Here is a 19,948-nt window from a genome sequence, read left to right on the forward strand (position 1 = left end):
GATACTGATAAATTCCTAATAGACAGCTCTCACATTATAATCAAACACTTGGAAAAACATCACAAAATGTTCTCTGACATACTCACAAATGAGGGAGAAAGCAATGCCAAGCAGTGCTCAGAGACTCCACACTTGGGAACAGCTTCTCAGCATTAAGCACACCAACAACTCTTGTAGTCAGATTGCCTGATTGCCTGACTGTAAAAGAGCTCCTTGACTGACTCTCAAAGTTTCAGAGATTTGGCAAGTGTTACTATCAGCAACTTCCCCTTAGGTTAAACTTTGTTATGGCTCCAGCCTGAATACTGAATGCACTAGATTTCAAATAGGTTGTGTTAAAACATAAGGCAAAAAAAAAAAAAAAGGCATTAGGATAGGGCCTTTTGCCAACTTGATCTTTTAATGGATTTTATTTTACATCACCTCAAAACAGAGTGATTTGTTTTTTAATGCAACTATGATTTTGGGCATAAAGCAGGTTTTTTTTTTTTTTATATTTATAAAAACAATGAGGGGAGTAGCTCTGTTTAAACAGAACAGGCTTTAGTTCTAGACTCTGCTTACATTTATCTTCCCTTTTCCAAAAGGCTCATTATGCCAGTATTTTAATATTGCAGGGCAGCTTTTCCTATTCACAAAATCATCAGTAGAGGGCCCAAGTACCTGCCTCTAAAAGCTCTGGATAGTCAAGATTTTCAAATATATCAAACATACTAGTAAGAATGAACCAACTGTAATACTTGACATACAATACATATAACCATGATAATTATTACTCAAGCTGTTAATTACTTACAGAATCCTAAATAACATGGCATTATTCTGTCTGTTCAGTATTATTATTCAATACTACCAATTCTAAAAAGCTTCTGAATGAAACTACCAGTTCACAACTGAAAAAGCAATCAGCTTAAGAGGTCAAGTGCAGCTAAATGTGCATTTCCACCTGTACCACACTCATAAAATATATAAAGTGACTTCAAAGACACAAAAGGATTTGGAATTTAAGCACTGGAGAACCACGTTCAGTTCTGTATCCTGACTTGTTACGCCAAGGTGAGTTTGTGAACACCTGGATGGACAGTGATTTGTATCTGCACACCCCTGTTTGCAGGCTGTTATCAATCACCCTGACTCAACACACAAATCTCACTTCTGTAACACATTTTAGCAGAGTAGTCCCTCTCTCTCCCTTCTGATGTGCAAGGGCTCATCTATTCAACAGATGAGAAATCTGGTTTTGGAGAAAAACTCCTACCAGAATTAGCATGGGTTCGAACTTACTTACCTTCCAAATTCTGGCCATTTCACCTGTGACACTGCAAAGCTACACCTAAAATTTTAAGTTCCGATTAGAAAGTCAGCTATGCAGAATTTAAAAAAACCCAACAAACCAAAATATAACTTATACAGCTCATAAATTTATAAAGAGATTTCATACTAACCATAGACAAGCAGAAGACCTTTCTCCCTCACTTCAGACAAAGAACTCCAAAGCAAACAAAAACTCCAAATCATCAAAAACCCACAAACAAGTGAAAAAGTTCCCTATTCTGTTCAGAAAGTAAGTGCCCATCCTGTTTGTGTCCTGACTGTGTCTGCTTGAATTCACAGACAAGTGTGACTTTGGAAAACTTTCCCTCATGACTTCAAACAGGTTCATCAGGTATTTCAGCTACTTAGTCTCTACAACAGAAATATCATTTACCTTTCTTGCAATGCCTGGATGAAGTAAATAAATGTACTAGCACAGGAAATTTTTAATTGTTGGTGACACTGAGTAAAGTTTCGTTCTGAGACATTAAAATATATTTAGTGGAATTTTACCAGGGGTATTTTTTTTTAAAGATACTTTCACACATGGCTTAGTGCAAAACCAATCTGTCATCATCCTGTTAGTCTTACTAATGAACAGCTTGGGAAAAAAAAGAACATAAGGCCAAATTGGGAAAGGTTGAACATATTTATCTGGTAAGCAACCACTACAACGAGTTTTTTCAAGCTGTTAACAGCTGTCGTTGTTTCTGTTTTCTAGTCTTGTAAACAAATACCTCAAAAGGAGCATTATACCTTACCCTGTATTCTTTTTCTTTCTTTTGGCTAAACAGCAAGTGTTTGGACCTCACAAGATGGTCATGATCAGAAAACAGAAGGATGGATGACATCCAAATTGCTATCTGCAGGAGCAGAAAGGCCATGGTCAGGAAATGACAGGAACACAGGCTAAATAACAATACCAAACCTGGCTGAGCCAACAAGGACAGCAGAGCCTCACAGCAGGCTCCGGGGAGCAGCTGCAGGCCTGGAGCAGCTAACTCCAAGGAACACACAGAGCTCTCTGCACCTCTTTTCTGGACTTCTACAACTTGGTTTAACTACAGAACCTTTAACTGTTGAGAACACCCATCTTTTTTCCCCTAAAACTTGTACTATTTCAAACCCCATGGCACTTCTTGAAACACTCCTGCAAAACTCTGCTGCACAAATGGCAAGAAAGATTCCTGCATTCTTCTCCCCAAGCTCACCCAATGGCCAGTTTGTACACACATTCTTGTGCCAGTATTATTCTTTAGTTTGATTAGGCCTTTTCCCTAGCTGGCATTTTGTCCACGATGCATTATGCATGGAAATGGCAGCCACGTGTGTAATTCAATTAAAGCCCATGCATTTTGTAGAACAGACACTCAATTTCTGTAACTACCTTAGCAGCCTCTTCTGCCTGTGAATACAGACAACTGGAACAGCAGATAATATTTTAGAATAGGCTTAATTAATTACATGAATGCTTCCCACCTCTATTTGAAGTACTGGAAGCTTTCTAGGATCATTTGCGCTTTCTTTATAGGTGTTTATCACACCATTTGCTCACAGACACACTGTGATTTACCTGGCCTTTTACATCTCTCACTAGAAAACTCCTTGTTAGGTTTTTCCTTTTTACGCAATATAACATCAGCCTCAAGAACTCCCTTTAAGAAACATAAGAACAGCCATACTGGAACATACTGAACAAAGGCTTGGCATCTTGTCTCCAAGAGTGGCCATGAGCAGATGTCCCAAGATGACTAAGAACACAGCAAACACATAAATCCTTCCCCTTAACATTCTCATAGCATCCAACTCTTTTCCATTTGGTCACTTCCTGAGCAATGTATTTTCTCGGGTTGTACTTAGTAAACTTCAAGGAATTTCTCTTCCACAAACTTTTTCAACCTCCCCTGGTGGGGATAAGCTACTCCCAGCCACACATCCTTCAGAAAGTAGCTTCAGGCATCTACTGTCCTCTGTGCCAAGAGCAAACTCGTTTTGTTTCTTCAGAACTGCACCTTAATCTATTAATGTACCTTCGAGACTGTATTGGAAAGGGGGTGTGGGGTGTCAAACCTGTTTTAACTTCTCAGTGTCACAGACTTTGGAGTATCAGTCAACCTTCTCTTTTCCAGACTGCGGAGTCCTAGTTTACATAGTAATCTCCAATGGAAGACGTATCCCATCTTTGATCACTGTTTTTCTTTGATTCTTTTCCAGTTCTTTTATATCTACCTTATCCTTTCTGACAGGAATCAGAACTGCACTCTGATCAGTGTTGAAGACATGGGCAAAACTTGGTTATACAGAGAGGCAGAACAATGGCCTCTCTTTTATTCTCTGCTCTTTTTCCTAAGAAATCCTAAGATCTGATTTGCTTTTACATTGCTGCTCAGCATTTAGCTGATTTTTTACAGCCCTGCTATCTAGGCAAATATTCCTCTTTTCCACATTTCCCCTTTGTCCTATGGCTTACCCATATTTCAATTTTTGCCCCAAGCCATATCTTCCCCAATTTAGACAACTAATTCAAGTGTCAAACCACACAAATTAGACTCATGTAATTTCCAGTCTCTAATAAAGAGCTTTGCAAACAGTGATTTTTGGGCTACAAATGCTACATTTCTATCCTCAAAAACTACCTGAGAAAAGCAAGTTCTGTTGGAAAAATACAGAAATATCTCCAAACCGAGAAACTCTTAAAATCGCTGAGCTAGAAAATTAATTCTTTGTCTCACTTACAGTACTGCTCTCTCTCCCAATTGATAAAAGTACACGGGGGGACACACTCAAAGCTCTGAGGTATTGGGATAAACACAATAATAAGCTACTCTGGAAAACAAAATTTACCAAGAGAAACACTTAAAAGGCTGTGTACAGAAACAGAAATTTCTAAATCACCTCACACCTCTAACACAGCCCAAAGTTTCACGTTGTGTCTACTGAAGAGCTGGGCACATCAGAGGTTCTGTTGAGCTGAATGCGCTTTTTCTGCTGCAGTGCAGATCTGTTTTGGACCACAGCACCGAGAGCAGCAGTGATAAAGTGCTGCACAAAGAACAGATCAGCACTACACTCTCATTCCCTGCATCCTCACATTAGGATTTTGCACCATCTTTCTCAGACTATGACTGGCAGTTAAAACTAAATTGCAACTCAGTAAATAGGAGCTTGCTCACTACATGAAATAATTGTGTCCTCCAAAACCTTTGTACTTTATGTTGGGCTTGGACTTCATTATCCACCACTATTCCAGATCCAAGATCTGCAGAGGTGCACAAAACTTTTCAGAAAATGGACTACTTTTAATTATGCTACCAGATAAAGACAAGAAAAGCAGAAAACAATGTGAGAACTTAATCAAATTCTTTTAGATAAAAAAACTTAAAAGTTTTGTAGAAAGCCCCAGTAAAACACCTCAAAAAATCAAAGTCATATCTGATAGATGAAACTGAAAAGCAAAATAATGGCACCTACTTGGTAGAATTACAGAAGACAAACTGAAAGAACAGACATCTGTTTTTTCCCCAGAACAGGTAAATACATTTACCAGCCAAGTCTTGCAACCAGTTTAAAATGAGAGCTCACAACTCTTCTCTGTCTTAATTTCTGCATCTCTGTAAATCTCTGTTCAGTTTTGGTTTCCCTTCCTTTCTCTCCTTATGGTTTTCTTTTTTCTGCTATTCCCACTGTTTAATGCACTTTCTATCTGTGACCAAACAAATCTAAGGCTACGAACAGATGATCATAAGTTATTAAATTACAACAGCATGACTATTTACAGCTAATGTCAAATGAGTCGCATTAACTGTGTGAACTCACAAACTTCACAGCATTTGATGTAAAATATAGTATTTGAAAACACTTCATGTTTTAAATGTTTAACATTAAAACTCAAGAGCTGCAATTTAAAATACAACAAATAATTTAAAAGTTTGTGTACATACTGTTTCTCAACTCATCCCGCCTTGTTTCTCAACTCTAATAAACACAGATCTTTATCAAGAGAGATGCTCACTGTCTATCTGAATATTCACACAATGAAATACTCTGTAGTACAACTACCTGTCAATTATTTAATGATTTATTGTGATTGATACCTATTAACTGGAACTTACAGAAAACACACAGGAAGGAGAGCTTTTCCTTATCCATGTACTACTTTCTGCATGTTGTCAGTTTTTCTGCTATTTTCCATCACTTTTATTGGACTTGATGCAAAAAAAGCAGAAGAGAAACTATTTTTTGAAAAACAGAATACTTAGGTTTGGGTTTTTTTTCCGATTAAGAGTGGCATTTAAAGCAATGTTAACATTTAAAAATCATCTCACCTTTCTGGGTGATGAGCCTCCTTAAAGAAATGCTGGCATACTCATTTTATGCAAACTGAGTTCAATGCAGCCACAGCCTCTCCAGTAAATTCAGGACAACATGCTTTGTATTTTGTTTGAGGGTTTCAGGTAGAGCAGAAAGGTTTTTCTTGCCTGATTACCCTTTCACTACTTACAGGTGTACATCAGGGACAGGCTTAATGTGCCTCTAATCTTCAGTCCTTTCTTTGTTGCTTAGCACAGGGATCAGCATTGTCATCTAAATGACAGAACCGTCCACAAATTCCTTCAACAACACCAACAGACAGGAACTGAATGCCCTGAGAATTTGATATGAAAAGGCAAAGACCTATCAAACTGCACAAAGAATTTTATTCCAGTATTAAAGCCACAGAAAGGTCAGTTCACATACAGTCTGTCTAACACAATAAAGACAGACCATAACTTTCTCGTTTTACTTCTCATTTCTTTCTTCTCTTGTGGGAGGGGTAGCTCATGTGATGCCATCTGAGAGTTTCCAGGCACACAAGGAGGGTTATGACCCACCTATTCCTGATCACCTATTAATATCAGCTTTATTAAGAGAAATATTCCCTCAGATGAAACAAAAAGCTCCTCTAGGTAGCAACCAGGTAAAATTTGTGCTTGGATCCTGAACACTTTGCAGTCTTAAAGAAGAAAAGGTAGAGAAAAACCTTGTGGGCACCTTGGGGTGCACACAACTAAACCATTACATCAGAAGACTTCTTTCTTGCCCTCTCATTCATCTCTAGTCTGATGTCTCTCTTGCTTCTCCATAGCAGGAAATGCAGACTTATGCTGAATGCCCAGAGTAAGCAGGAACCACTGACTGTGGACAATTCTGCTGTCCAATAAGGCTGTGGAGAGGCACAGTTTGTAGCAAGCACCCAGTCCTGTCCAAGCACAGGCATGTGCCAGAGCCTTGCAATTAGTACAACTCCAGCTTGCCCAGCTCAGCCGCAGATCTAGAACATCAGAGTCCCACAGAATACATGCTGGCCCATGCAGGCTGGCACCTTCCCTGACATTCCCAGGGAAATGCATGCAGAAGGTAACACATGGAGTTTGCAACAAAAGGCAGACTTCCAGGGAAGGGAATCTTTTACTCTCTGGCATTAGCAGTATCTGCTGGTATCTCCACCTGCACTACTTTGCAAAACAGCACTGGGGGAACAGAGTTTCAGTCACGAAGATGGATGCTGGCAGAAACTACAGGGATTTTTGCCACTTTCTGTCACCTTCTGTGCTGCTCTCTCCACATACCCCTCTTTGTAGGTAAGGGAGATGTGGCTGCCAGCTCCTGTATCAAAGTGATCTGACCCATCCCACCACCTCCTTCTCACTCGGATTGAAGCCAGTCACAATGAACAAGGCTATGGGAAAGAATGACACCACATTCATGAAACCAGACATATTCCCAACCAAGCCAGGAGGTGGCACAGGGATAGTATTTTACTTTGCTGCTGGGCTTCTGAAGCCCAGCTCTGCTCCTAAATTTCTCAGGGTATCAGTTGTCTTGGATGCTGCTGAAAGGAAGAAGCCACCATTCCCACAAGGCAGCTGAACACATTCAGTCAAAATACATTGGGATGTCCAAACTTAAGCTCTGAACTTTCTTCAGAGAATGTACTCTGCAGCTGGGAGGGCACCTGCTTATTTCCATACAGACTGAAAAAGCCACAAGAGAAGTGTGAGTGAAGGGAGAGATCTCTGCTGAGGAAAAGAATGACAAGCCTATTTCCATGCTTAAGACTGGAAAGGCACTTAAATGGTTACAGAGACTTGTGACATTTGGCACAGTGAAGAATCGAGTTTCAGATAATAAAAATCTATAAAATGCACATTTGAACTAAACTGATATTGACTTAACACCAAAATAGCCTGAGGGTTACACCTGCATACTCCAATTAATTTTCAAGTGCCTCTTTTGCTATGCAGGGTATTTTATGTTACAGTTGTACCACACTTTATATAACCTACTCAAAATGTATTTCCCCTTGTTTGCAGTAACAATTTTTTGGAGAGGTCTCAAAAAGTCCAATTTGGAAAGAAATTAAAAGCAAGAGCCTTCCCCATGCCTTGCTTCCTGAGTACCACACAGAATACCTGCTGAGCTGAGATCAAGCAGGTCTCTGCTGATTACAGAGCACAAGTTAAAATGCACTGAGTTGTTAATAACTGGAGGTTTATATAAAGCCTTTGGAAGTCTTCAGCAATGAGCATTCTGTATGGCTTACTGGAAAGTGCTCTCCCTGGACCTTACAGTGGAGTGGGTCTGTGTCAGTGTGACACTCAGGGGAACAGCAGGCCCAGAACCAGGGAGGGCAGGCACGAGTGCTCAGCCCATCTCTGTCCCGAGGGATGTTACATATAGTGTTATCATTCCTGACAAATGCATCCCCCTAAAGACATCCAGCAACTGTACCTCTTCTCCTCCTTCCCACACACACTAGCAGTATACTCCACCACTTTACTGCCCTCACTACTCTCTGCGGCAATTCAAGTTTTTTACTTCTTGTCCTAAACATCTTCGAGATCAGTAACAGGCCGTTCCCTTCCTCACTGAAGTCTCCTAGAAGCTCCCCTCAAAGTCTCTTCCTCATGTGAAACACAGCTATTTCAATCAGTACTCCATGGCAGTTTTTTGAGCCTCCAATCATTCTCACTCCCCCTGGATTCCCTCCAGTTGACCCAAATCTTTCATAAAGAATTTCATACAGCAGTCTACCTACAGCCACTTCAAGCCTGAACCAGGCACAAGGATGACTTCTAATGTCCTGTAGGACAACAGTGCTACCTAATCTGACATTGGGCTATGGTTGGACAGATGTTATGAACTGATTAGGATCTTTTATGGCAAGAAACCAGGAACTACCATTCTATGAAAATAGAAGCAGTATGTACATACTGTGTACATTAGCAAACTACACAATTCAAATTACTGGGTGACAGGCACACTATCTGTCCTGGAATCAGCAGTATCAGATATTCTCTTTCAGTCAGGAGATGTACAGTTATGTACAAGTATCACTGCAGACAACTGTCATCATCCTGAAACACCTTTCTCAAGGAAACTTTCACCAGACCATTCTGCTTTTCTAACAGGACAGGTATTTAATCTGGATATCCTGAGATAAAGCTTCCAGACTGTAGCCAAACAATAGGCATGAATCACTTAAAATGATAAACAGCTCTGAAACAGCCCAGATTAGTGATACTAGAAAAGGTCTCTACCATCCTGTGACAATGATTTTATATAGAATTTAAGGACAACTGGCTGCACTTCTCCAGCTTAAGGCTTCCTGTTTTACAGGACATGAAATTCCTGTAACCTAAAACTATGTAACAAAAATCTGCCCTTTTTACTTACCCTTCTCTTTGGTACTCCTCATCCAAATTTGACAAAAGCTGGGACCCAGCCACAGACAGATCAAGTGCAGCTAAAGGTAGATCTCGATAAGCAAAATTAACAAGCTGCACAGGAGCAATGCTTTTAGTCTCTTCCTCCACCTGTTGGGAAATAATCTCAACTTCTGAAACACTGCCTTCAATTGTAGGCCTGAAAACATAATAAACACATGGATACACATAAAGAAACATAAATGAGCAAGCAAGTAAAAGGAAGATAGAGACAAGAACTTCATAGAACCCTGAAGAGCCGGCAACTTAAAAGGCCTCTGCAAGGTCATTGAGGTGTTGTCGTCATTAGAGAGGCAGATCAAATCTCTCCAAACTTCAGCAGATCTCACTGTGATCAACAGAAACCTCACAAAGGAGAACAACATTTCACTCTGCTGAATCTGCTTCAAAAGCACCAAATATAAATGGCTGTATTACAAACAGAGAAAAATGCATCAGCCCAAAAGGAACATATTTATGCAAAACAGAAAGAAGGCATGTAACTAGGCTCACTGCTTTGTAAGTTAGGTTGGCTACTAATGAATAGCTAGGCTTTTTAATTATTATATTCAAATCAACTATTAACTACTAGGTGCAGTTAGACCCCTCTTCCACTGTAGATTTGAACAGATTCAAATAGCTCTGATGGATAGCAGCTTTGTTACATTTACCTAAAAAGGATCATTCTGTTACAAGTTATTTCAAAATGGTTCTGAAACTAGGGAACAGTGATTCAGAAGAATTATGGCCTCCTCCATAAAGATTATCTTAACTAACCTTACGTACAGCTTCTAAATCTGACCATGTATTCTTAGAGCAGCCCACTAACACCAATGGAAACTCCACGCAGGTAAAAACAGTCTGACAATGTATATGTCTCCCACAGTTAGAACAAGATACTACTTCTGTAGGAATTTTATCTGCTACCATTAGTGCACAGGATGACTTAGCTGTAAGACACAGCTTGCATGTCAAGGGCTGATCTTTGCAGCACCCAGCAAGGCTGCTTGCCCTGCTTGATTTGAAGGATGTGAAAGCACAAATTTCTCCAGCTTTCTTCCAGAGGAGCCTGGTAACTTCAGGAGAAATCTCAGGCTACTGTTAGAGGTTTGCAGCAAGTGTGAAGATACTCTTTTTCCACAGGGATATAGTTAAAAAGTTCTTAGTACCCTGTGTTATTTGACTGTAAAATTGCATTTTATTTTAAAGCTTATTAAAATCTTCCAGCAATTTAAGCAACCTGATTAGCAGTTCCTTTTTTTCCCCAAAAAATAAAGAGAAAACCACTTAACTGGTATATCTTGTATAAGGATATCATTTAAGGATGTGGGTGAAGGAACTAAAATTCTATGTTGAAAGTTTCCATTGGTCAGACTCTCACCATTAGACTACTTTCAGATGGAGGACATTATTCTTGAATTAAAAGGAGCTGTCAGAATTACCCAAGAAAGTAATATACTGTTATATGTAGAGTATTTGGCAGGGAAAGGCTGCAGCTGTGTCATACTTTGGCAGAAAAAGAAGGTAAAGGGAAGTACAATCTGAACAACCTAAAAGCTTTTATTTTATTCACGTGTAACTAATAATGGAAAGTAACGAGATTCTTTCATTTCCGACAGAACTGTATTCCTCTGTAAACAGTGAGAAACCCAGAGGTAACAGCTAATTTTAGCAAGAGTTTTCTTTGATTTTCACCTTTAATGCCATCCTGTGGACATTTACCTTTGTAAGTCCAAGATGGTTCAGTTCTGCATGAAAGAGCATACAATGATTCAATTTCCAGTATAATAAAAGAAACAGGAAATGGGTTGGTGCAACCTTCCCTCCCCCAACAGTATTGAGTTTCTGTATTCTTAGACAGACTAGATTACAGATAAAGTCTGATCTGATTGAAAAGAAAAACAAATAGACTGGTGTTGGCAGACAGCTTTGGTGGTGGGAAAAAGAAAGATACACAGATCTGAAAATAACACCACATACTAGTTTTCAGCCACTGCTGTTAGTAACACATCAGACTTGCTTATAGCATCATTCATGTATCTTCTACTAATTCACACTCTTCAGACAAATACAAAACCCTCCTGATGCCACATTATTATTCTCCAGGTAGCAGGCTGTTCCCTTTCATTTAAAGTAAGTTGTATCACAGGGTACTTACTGAGGATTGGTCATGTTTGGGAGGATGCAACCAAATCAGCTGTGGTTCCAATATTTAACTACTTCCAGCTGCTCTTCATTAAAGTTCTAGCCTTGCAAGATTAGGTCTCTGTGAGAAGCAAAACAAGGTTATCTTTATAAAACACAGCTGAAAGAAATCCAAAGGGCTACACTGACTTTTGCTGTCACACTGCAAATGCATCTAGTAAGTTAGTTCCCCCCCTGATTCTTTTTCAAAGTGTTTTTATTCCAGGATAACTCCTCCATATTACAGAAGCTGTAAAGTTTCAAGGCATTAACTTTTACACACAGACACATACATCATTCCATAAGAACATTGGTGTTTTTTTAAATCACTAGATTGTTGAGAAAATAATCAAGATCAGAGGGGGAAGGGGATTTTCAGAGAAAGCTCATGGCTTCAGGAGCATGAATTCTATCGGAAGATAAATGATTTTTTACCATTTTTTATACTCTCTAGACATAAGCGTTAACACTGTCAATGAAGTTTGGGGGTTTGCTCTCCATTTTCCAGTTTGAACTGTTCATGACTCCCTTTGCTATCTCAGGAAGTCTCTGCCAATAGTTAAATCAAGTTGTCAAACATTCTAAATGGGCTGTTATCAGGATAGCATTTTGATCAACAAAACCCAGTAACACATTTGCAAAAGGCAAAATCTCCACTTGTCCTGTACCAGGAGCAATGCATGGCCACCAGAGCAAAAGAGGACAAGCCTGTGAGAATCAAACTTACTGATACACAGGTTTTGGAAGCAGGAAAAATGACGAATACCACACAACAAAGAAAAGCTCTTAAAAATCCTGACAGACCTTGTGAAGCTATTGTGAAATAAGATGCTTCAAATTTTTTTAAAATAACATAAAATAGTTCTATTTTGATTAAATATAACAAAATAATTCTATTTTGATTAAACAGAAATAAACACTGGCAAATTAGAAATACTTACAGTGACACCAATGCTCATGAAAAATGCTCTTATACTAAAACTGTATCCCAGAGTCATTTACAGGCTGAATTGTTAGTCAAGTATTTACACTGGAGACATACAAATGTAGCTACATTAAGATCCTTAACAATCACTTCATACAAAAAAAGGAAAATTGAACTTACGTCTTTTGTAGAGCCATTTCCAAGGCTTTATTTCATGTTTTGTAATTTTACAAAACCGCACAATGCAGCCAGTGCATTTTCACATTTTCCCGATAACGTGCCTGGGTATGCAAGAAAATAAGTTCTTCACTGTGATCACCCTCCCTCAGGGAGATAAGTCAGCCAAAAGCAATTTAATTTCATACGAAGAGGACAACTTAAAAACAAAAGACTACACATACTTTAGAAAGACACACACCCTCCATTTATTTACAATCTTGTAATACATCTAAAGACAGAGTAAGAAGCAAATGTTTTTCAGATAAAGCTTTGCTAATACAGCAGAAACTTGATTTGATATCCATTCAAGTATCAATAGGAGTCTATTCTGTGGCCTTTGCACGCCTTGAATATTTTATTTACCATGCTCCTACGGCAGCAAAATAAAAAAAAACATTTGCCTAAAATGACAAATATTTCAATCACACAGAGCTTTCTGATGGCAATTGTTGCACCTATCAGCACAACAAAACTAAAATATAAGACTCGGGCTTGTTTTTCACTGTTAGCTTCCTAGCACCTCATTTTCAGTTGACAGTTTTACAACATGAAACAACCCCAAACAATTTTGAATGAAAAATTTTAACCAAGTCAGTTGCTCTAAGCACTCAGCATGAGAAAATAGTCATTGCATGAGGTACTGTGCACCTGTCTTCTGAGACAACTGAGAATCCTGCTCTAACTGCACATGCAGGCCTGGAGAGTAAAAAGTATATGCGGATACAGCTGGTTTAGGAAATGGGAATAAGATGGAAACTGGCCTTAGAGGACAGACAGGCAAATGTAGGTATGGCAGCTTCTTACCCTAGTAAAACCTCACCATTTATTCAGGAGACAGCACAGTGCTGGTAACACTCCCAAAGAGGACTTAGAAAAGCAAGCAGTGACAAGAACTATACGTTTAGATTTTAAGAAATCTTATTTTTTGGATTAATCCATAATACTCCAGGGAATGGGCCAGGACACAAACACTAAATATTTGTCCCTCCAGAACAGTTTCCTGCCTTCCCAAAGCTGAAAGAACATTTCCCATCAAACAGAGCTGTATTTTACAACTCAGCCGGGGCTCTGAAGCGCATGTGACCGGCGGCAGCAGCACTAAGCCAGGCCAGCTCCTTCCTGCTGGAGCTGGCAGCTCTACAGGGAAAGTTTGCTCACCCCAGGCCTGAAGGAGCCGCTGGCAGGAGGGCAGCAGCTCTTCTGCAGGGAGCAGAGTCCAGCTCGCCACAGGCGCCGCGATCGCTACCATGACACAAGGAGCTCACGGGGCTGAGAGGAGCAACGCCAGGACTCCTGGAAGGACACACGGGGACTCAGCTCTCCAAGGGACCCACTGCAGCCTCCCTGAAACAGAAAGTGGCAAAACGTGAGTAATCTCCGGTAAAAATGCCTCATGTATTGGCTGATCTAATGAACTGAGGAGACAAATAGAGTCAGTAAGTGGACAAAAAAATGTAATAGGTTGTGTGTATGTATCCATCTCTTAAATGGATTATTACTGTGATTCATGCTTCTTTCCAGACTTTATGCAAGCAACTGAAGTATCTTAACATATACTGGTATTCTGCAAAAATGTATTTTTTTACCATCCACTCTACTCCATCTGTTTTTAACTTCCTTTTAAAAAGTCACATTTTATAGCAACATAAACCACTTGCAATTTCCACATGAAATTTCTGTGCGACTGAGTGGTGTTTAAAGGCAGCAGGGATTAGCAGGGCAATTTTATCCTTTTAAACTTCTCTCCTGCTTGCATTCCTATAGGATTTTTCTGTAGGTAAAGTGTAGTAACATTGTTCCTCTCCCTGCCAACAAAGATATGCAGAAGGCAACTTTTGGGTATTCCATCCATCACTTGAATGGAAATTTTTCTATACAGCCCTTTCCCCACCCAACACACTCAATGTTCAGTAGACAAAAATGCCTCATCTCTCATAGTCTCATCTTATGGAATTACTAACGGGTCCAGGGTTTTTGGTGTTTTTCCCCACCTTGTAGAATTGAGAGTAGGCAGCACACAGCATTGCTGAGCTGCCACATGAGCATGGGCAATGCCTGACCCCTTCGAGTTCAGCAATGCTGTTTGTTCTGTGGAGGGTTTTCCAGGTGAGATGGCTGTAGCAGGAGCAGTTTCCAAAGTTTAACAGAAACAGTTTAGATATGACAGAAGGGAGTGGTCCCACTAGTTTCTAGTGCAAGCTTTCAAGCAGTGCAACAACCAGAAACATTCACTGCACTAAATGACTGACATTTTGTATGTACCATTTGTATGTATGTGCAATCTGATGGGAAGCATGTAAGTTTGCAACTGGTAGCCCAGCTTAGAACGTGCGGGATCACAGCTCAAATCTCAGCCAAAGTGATTCAGCTCTTCACCCCTCCCTTAGCACTGAAGGAAGTTGTACCCCAAACACTGAGCTTTTTCTGAGGCAGGATCTCCAAAATCCTTCCAAGTGCTATCCTTGCCTTCCAAGCCCTTCAGCTTTGCTCTGTTCTCAGCACCCTCACTACACATGCCAGTGCTCCCCAAGGCTTCTGCGAGGTGTCCTTGGGCTGACTGGGATTTTCCCTCTCTCCTGTGCAAGGGGCACTGGCAATACCTGCTCACAGCTCCTGGCTGTGCAGCTGCTGGGGTCATGTGCTGCACTTGAGCAAAGGTCCCTGCTGCTGGCCTTGCCCAGCACACATCCTGCCCCAGTTATTTGTTAATGTTTACATTAATCTTCTATTGTCAGTCACCACATCTCGGCTGGAGCTTGCTAATGTGAGATAAAATCCAGCTGAAACAACAAAAAGCATAGAACAGAGTTTGGAAAATACATGCTAAAGTATAGTACATGGTGCACATACACTCTAAGCTAAAACAGAAAACAGAACTCCAATAGCAAACTTCAAAAAAAACCATCTATACTCTACTGGTGCATGAAAACCATGGCTTTCAGCATTGATTTAAGTACAGTCTTACAGAACATGTGTCACAATGTAGTGGGCCCAATTGGGGGTGGGAAGTAGGAAGATGATTTAATTTAAGGCTTTTGCACCAAAGCCCCTACGAACTTGTACCCTATTCAGCTGAGCTGAAGTCAAGACAACGTGATTCAGAGCTGTTTGCTGCACTTGCTCATGTTCTGAGGTGTATTATCATGAATCTGTAAGCTCCTGTACAAAATGCAGATGCTACCTGAAGTATCCAAGTTTGTGCCTTTACAAGGTAGCTTACAAAACCAAATTCTGACATGTTCTTCTAATACATTCCCCAATAGCAGCTTAAGACACTTGGACAGGTTTAGAGTTTGCATTCAAAGGAAATGCCACAGGCCCCTGTCAAGGAGACACCTCTGTAGCTGCAGCATGGGGTTTTGTGTCCTCTCCAGCTCCTTCTTCTGTCCACACCCCATCCATTAAAAAAAAACCACGCAGGATGGCTTCCCTGACACAGGTCATAGTACAGCTCCAAAAACAGTTGTGTCAGCAAAAATGAGAGTGCAGGGCAAGGCATTGCGCACAGCCAAAGAAACAACGCACACAGAGCAGAAAGACTTTAGATCAGAAATACTCAAGGACTATTTCCAGAGCCTTGGCCACTGGCAATATTCAACTGGAGCAAACACTCGCCATGAAATCACTGAAGAGGCTGGGGAAGGGGGGCAGAGGAGGACTTTGTGGGGGTTTTCTACTTCTGTGTCACACCACAGCTTTTTACTCTGAATCTGCTCCACATCAAGAAACAGAATTTTGCTTCCTTTGCGCAAACAAGTTACATTCTTACTTCAGTCTATTAATTGAACGCCTTATACACTGTAAAGTGCAAATGGAAATGATGGCTACTGATGTGCCAGCTGGGCAATCCTAAGAAGGTCATGGAGCTATTCAGAAAAAACAGGAAGAAAAGGAATAATCTGAAATAAGAGTAATAAGAGCAGGGGAAACACCTAAACAGACATTACTCCAGAAACTTTCAAAGCAAAATGACAAGAGTGATTTATACATTTAGCTCTTGTGAATTAGCCAAGTCAAATTTTTTGGTGATGAAGACCATGAATATCATCCTGAGGATCACCACAAACCTGATATGATCACTCATTGCTACTATGGCAAGCTGCATTTCTTCAAGAACTGAAATTCCCAGTCCCCCTGGGATCACAATGGTTTTTGTCCTGAGAATTTTAATTAGCTCCAATCATCTGCATTTAGAAAGTTTCATTGGTCATGTATGCCAAAACTTTTCCCTCCAGTAATCTAGCAACTTGTACTTCTGAAGGGGAAAACCTGACAAATTTGCAGGCGTGGTTCCAGCACTTCCTTGCTTTACTTTGGGTCAAACAAAATTGTTTTTTCTTTTTTCCCCCCAACAGGAAAAATCACAGGTTATGATAATAAAAAAAATTCTCTTGATTAAACTGCCCCTCCCTAATGCATTCTGTAAGACAAGAATTTGTTAAAGTATTAGACTCGTCAAAAAATTATGAATGCAGAGATGCCAAACAGAAAACAAAAAGCAAATTCACTTCCTTAATCTTTTACATTCCTATGCAGTGTCCAAAAGAAAAGAGGCACAAGAGGAGCTTTTTTTCAGGGAAGAAAGGACATGGAATTTTGCATCTTTTTCATGGAGGGACTCACAGCAAAGTTTTTAAATACACCACACTAAAAAAAAAAAAAAAAAAAAAAAAAAAAAAAAAAAAAAAAAAAAAAAAGGTATTTAGATTGGGAATAAGAAAAAAACGTCAGGCATTCAAAATTAGGAAATGGCAGATTTGTACTTGCTCATGCAGTCATAATTCTATCCCCTTGTGGAATCATCCTGTGTGCTGAAATTAAGCAGAATGCTGTTCAAGGAAAAAAAACCAGCATGTAATCACGTAGCTAAAGACCCTCATTATTCCTAAGTGTAACTCACACTTTCTAGAGAGAAGCCTAGATGGGCCAAAGAAGAGAAAAATTACCTTGTGCACAGTTACAATAAACTCTTTACAAACGCAACATGATCACTGGTCGAATCCTGAATGTTTCAGTACTGCAAATCTGGACTTCAGAACAAGTACCAGTAGCTGGATCCAGGCCTTTAGAGGAGGATAATCCAAAAGAGACTCCGAGGAGAGCCCAGTTGAGGCCACCCTCTTCCCAGGAGCTTGCAGGTGTGCAGCACATGGCACTTCCAGAACCAAAGGGAGGAGCTGCCCTTTTTGGGAAGGTTATAAAAAGACTCCACTCCCGCTCCTTCCTTGTGCTCTCTCCCCACATGGAAGCTGGGGGCAAGGGCAGGGGCTGTGTAGCAGGTCTCCAGACAGGTTCTGTGACCTGCAAATACTCCAGCATCAATTGGCTTTCAACACAAGAGCTGCCCACAGCTCCTCTGGGCTCTTAGTTCACGCTCCATGGTGCATACTGGCACTGCTGGAATTCATGGCTCTCACACAGCCCCAGTATTTTCCAGAATAGGCACAGGGCTGGCAGGTACTGCAGCAATCCACAGTGTTGCTAATTCAGAAGATACCACGGGGCCAGGAAAAGGTATTCTTTGCACCGAGGGCTTTCTGCTTGAGGAATTTTAATACAATGGCAAATACTGAGAGCAATATGGATCTTAAAGATGTGCAAAACCTGTCCATCTACAAAGGCTACCCTGATAGCAAGTTTGCTCTTAGCTCCTCAATAAACAACAGGCATTCATTCAGCCAGAAGATTATTCATTTGATCTCTTTCTCTGGAGTAATTCCAAGCATGCCATTTCCCTTTCCATTTTCCAAACCACTCTCATTTAGCTGTAATAAATTGGTGATCCCCACAGTTATCTATAGGTCCTGCATGCGGTAGAAAAAATCCCCACACCACAGGGCTCTTGAGTCCGGAGAATAACCAAAACAGAACAATCACACAGCCAAAAGGCCCCTTCACAGATTTGTCTGGTCTTTCCAGTCTCCTCAGTGAGGGAGAGCCCCAAGCAGGACAGGGCACAGGGCTGGCAGCTCACAGCATCACCCTGAGCACCTCCTGCCCTGCTCACAGCTGCTGCTGGGGGACCTCGGCTGGAAAGCGAGGCCAAAGCTGCACACACAGAGCAGCAGCTGGGCCAGGGAGAGGAGCCCTCTGTACAGCACGACACAGGGACCCCAGGAGGGACCCTGGACTGGGGAAATGGCTCCTGAACACTGTGCAGGTGCTGCTCCCGGCTCGCTGTTGGAAGCTCAGGGTTACCTTGCCTTTGAAACGTGCCACTGCACGTGCTGATAGGGAACAGCCTGGCATCAACAGCTCCACTGGACTGAAAACATCCAACTTTTTCTGGTCCGGGAAACTACATGACTCTGGGCTCAGTCAGCCTATAGTCAAATGATCATTTGACAAATTTCCTAACACGTGCACTTCCCGCACAAACATGATTTTTTTGTGCCACAAATTCTGTTTCTCAAAAGAAACAAACAAACCCCCTCAAACAAAAACACATGCACACCCCCCATTTGAAATCCAAAGTTGGGTTTATGATTTGTTGGCTAAAAACAATTACGTTTCTGAATTTAAATGTTTGGGAATGACACTAACCTAGTCAAACTGTATTAAACCAAATTATTACTACTGTAAGCAAATCAAGTGCCAATTTAGTTTCAAAGAAGTTCGGTTTGCTTTTGTCTGTCAGGAGTCAACTCCTGGATGTTTGTTTTAGCTCCCTTTTTCCTGCTCCCTGGAAGTGCAGTGGAAAAGTCAAACCAGAAACCTGCAGTCACATCTTTTTGTTTTCAAGCCAAGCAAGATCTGTCCAGCCACTATTCAGAATAGTGAAGAAAAAAATATGTATCCTTTTAAACATGATAGAATTAATGTTTTCAGATCTATTTAGATACCTAGCAGGTCACCTCTGATCAGATTTGAGCAATTAGATTAGATAATCTCTGATTATCACACATGAACCTAATTTTTGCAGCCTATTAATGGCTTTTGAGGTAAGAATAGAAGTCCATTTGAATCCAACAGCAAATTTTATTTGAACAGAGCTGGAATTTCACTCAGGCTTTTAAGAGCAGCAGCAGAATAACACAAATCCTTGAGACACCCCGAGTACGAGGTATGTGTCAGTTCTGGGGGGTGACACTGCCAATCTTAGTCATGTGAAAGCACCAGTGTCTGTCACCCCCGTCAGAAAAACAGGCTAAACTCATTACATTTTCATTTTCATCCACCATATGTGCTGCCCATCTTACCTGGAGCTTAACTCTCACTTGAGCTTCTGAGCATATGCTTAGATTATTCTAACTTTGAGATTGTCTTTCAGCCATTAACCTTCAACCTTAAGACTCTCCCTCAAGCTATTAATTTTAATTTTCTTCAGATCCTGGGCCCAATGAATTCTGGAATGAAAGGCCTTTAGAAATTTTAGAAGCATCCTGTAGTTTTCCAGAGAACGTAATGTCAACCAAAACACAGAAGATTCACGACACTACAATAAGAATGGGAAAATGTACAGAGAAAAATCTTGTAAGAAATTGTTGGCATCACTTGAAGCCGACGATTTCAATGCGTCTTGCCAATTACAACTCTGTGAGGCCTATAAATATTATATTTC

General features: G+C 40.6%; 1 protein-coding gene across 1 annotated transcript in view; it reads right to left on the minus strand.

The window, feature by feature from the left end:
• The window catches only part of TMEM266 (transmembrane protein 266), a 58,986-nt gene extending 45,314 nt beyond the window's left edge, over nucleotides 1-13,672 (minus strand). The window contains exons 1-4 of the mRNA XM_066328755.1: nucleotides 13,546-13,672; nucleotides 12,349-12,449; nucleotides 11,218-11,325; nucleotides 9,031-9,219 (exon numbers count right to left, since the gene is read on the minus strand). Of these exons, the coding sequence (XP_066184852.1) occupies nucleotides 9,031-9,219; nucleotides 11,218-11,231 (203 nt within the window). The 5' untranslated portion in view covers nucleotides 11,232-11,325; nucleotides 12,349-12,449; nucleotides 13,546-13,672. The remainder of the gene's footprint in view (nucleotides 1-9,030; nucleotides 9,220-11,217; nucleotides 11,326-12,348; nucleotides 12,450-13,545) is intronic.
• Nucleotides 13,673-19,948: the final 6,276 nt, after the last annotated feature.

This window comes from Sylvia atricapilla, chromosome 13 (assembly GCF_009819655.1).
Source record: "Sylvia atricapilla isolate bSylAtr1 chromosome 13, bSylAtr1.pri, whole genome shotgun sequence".
In the NCBI taxonomy this organism is placed as follows: Eukaryota; Metazoa; Chordata; class Aves; order Passeriformes; family Sylviidae; genus Sylvia; species Sylvia atricapilla.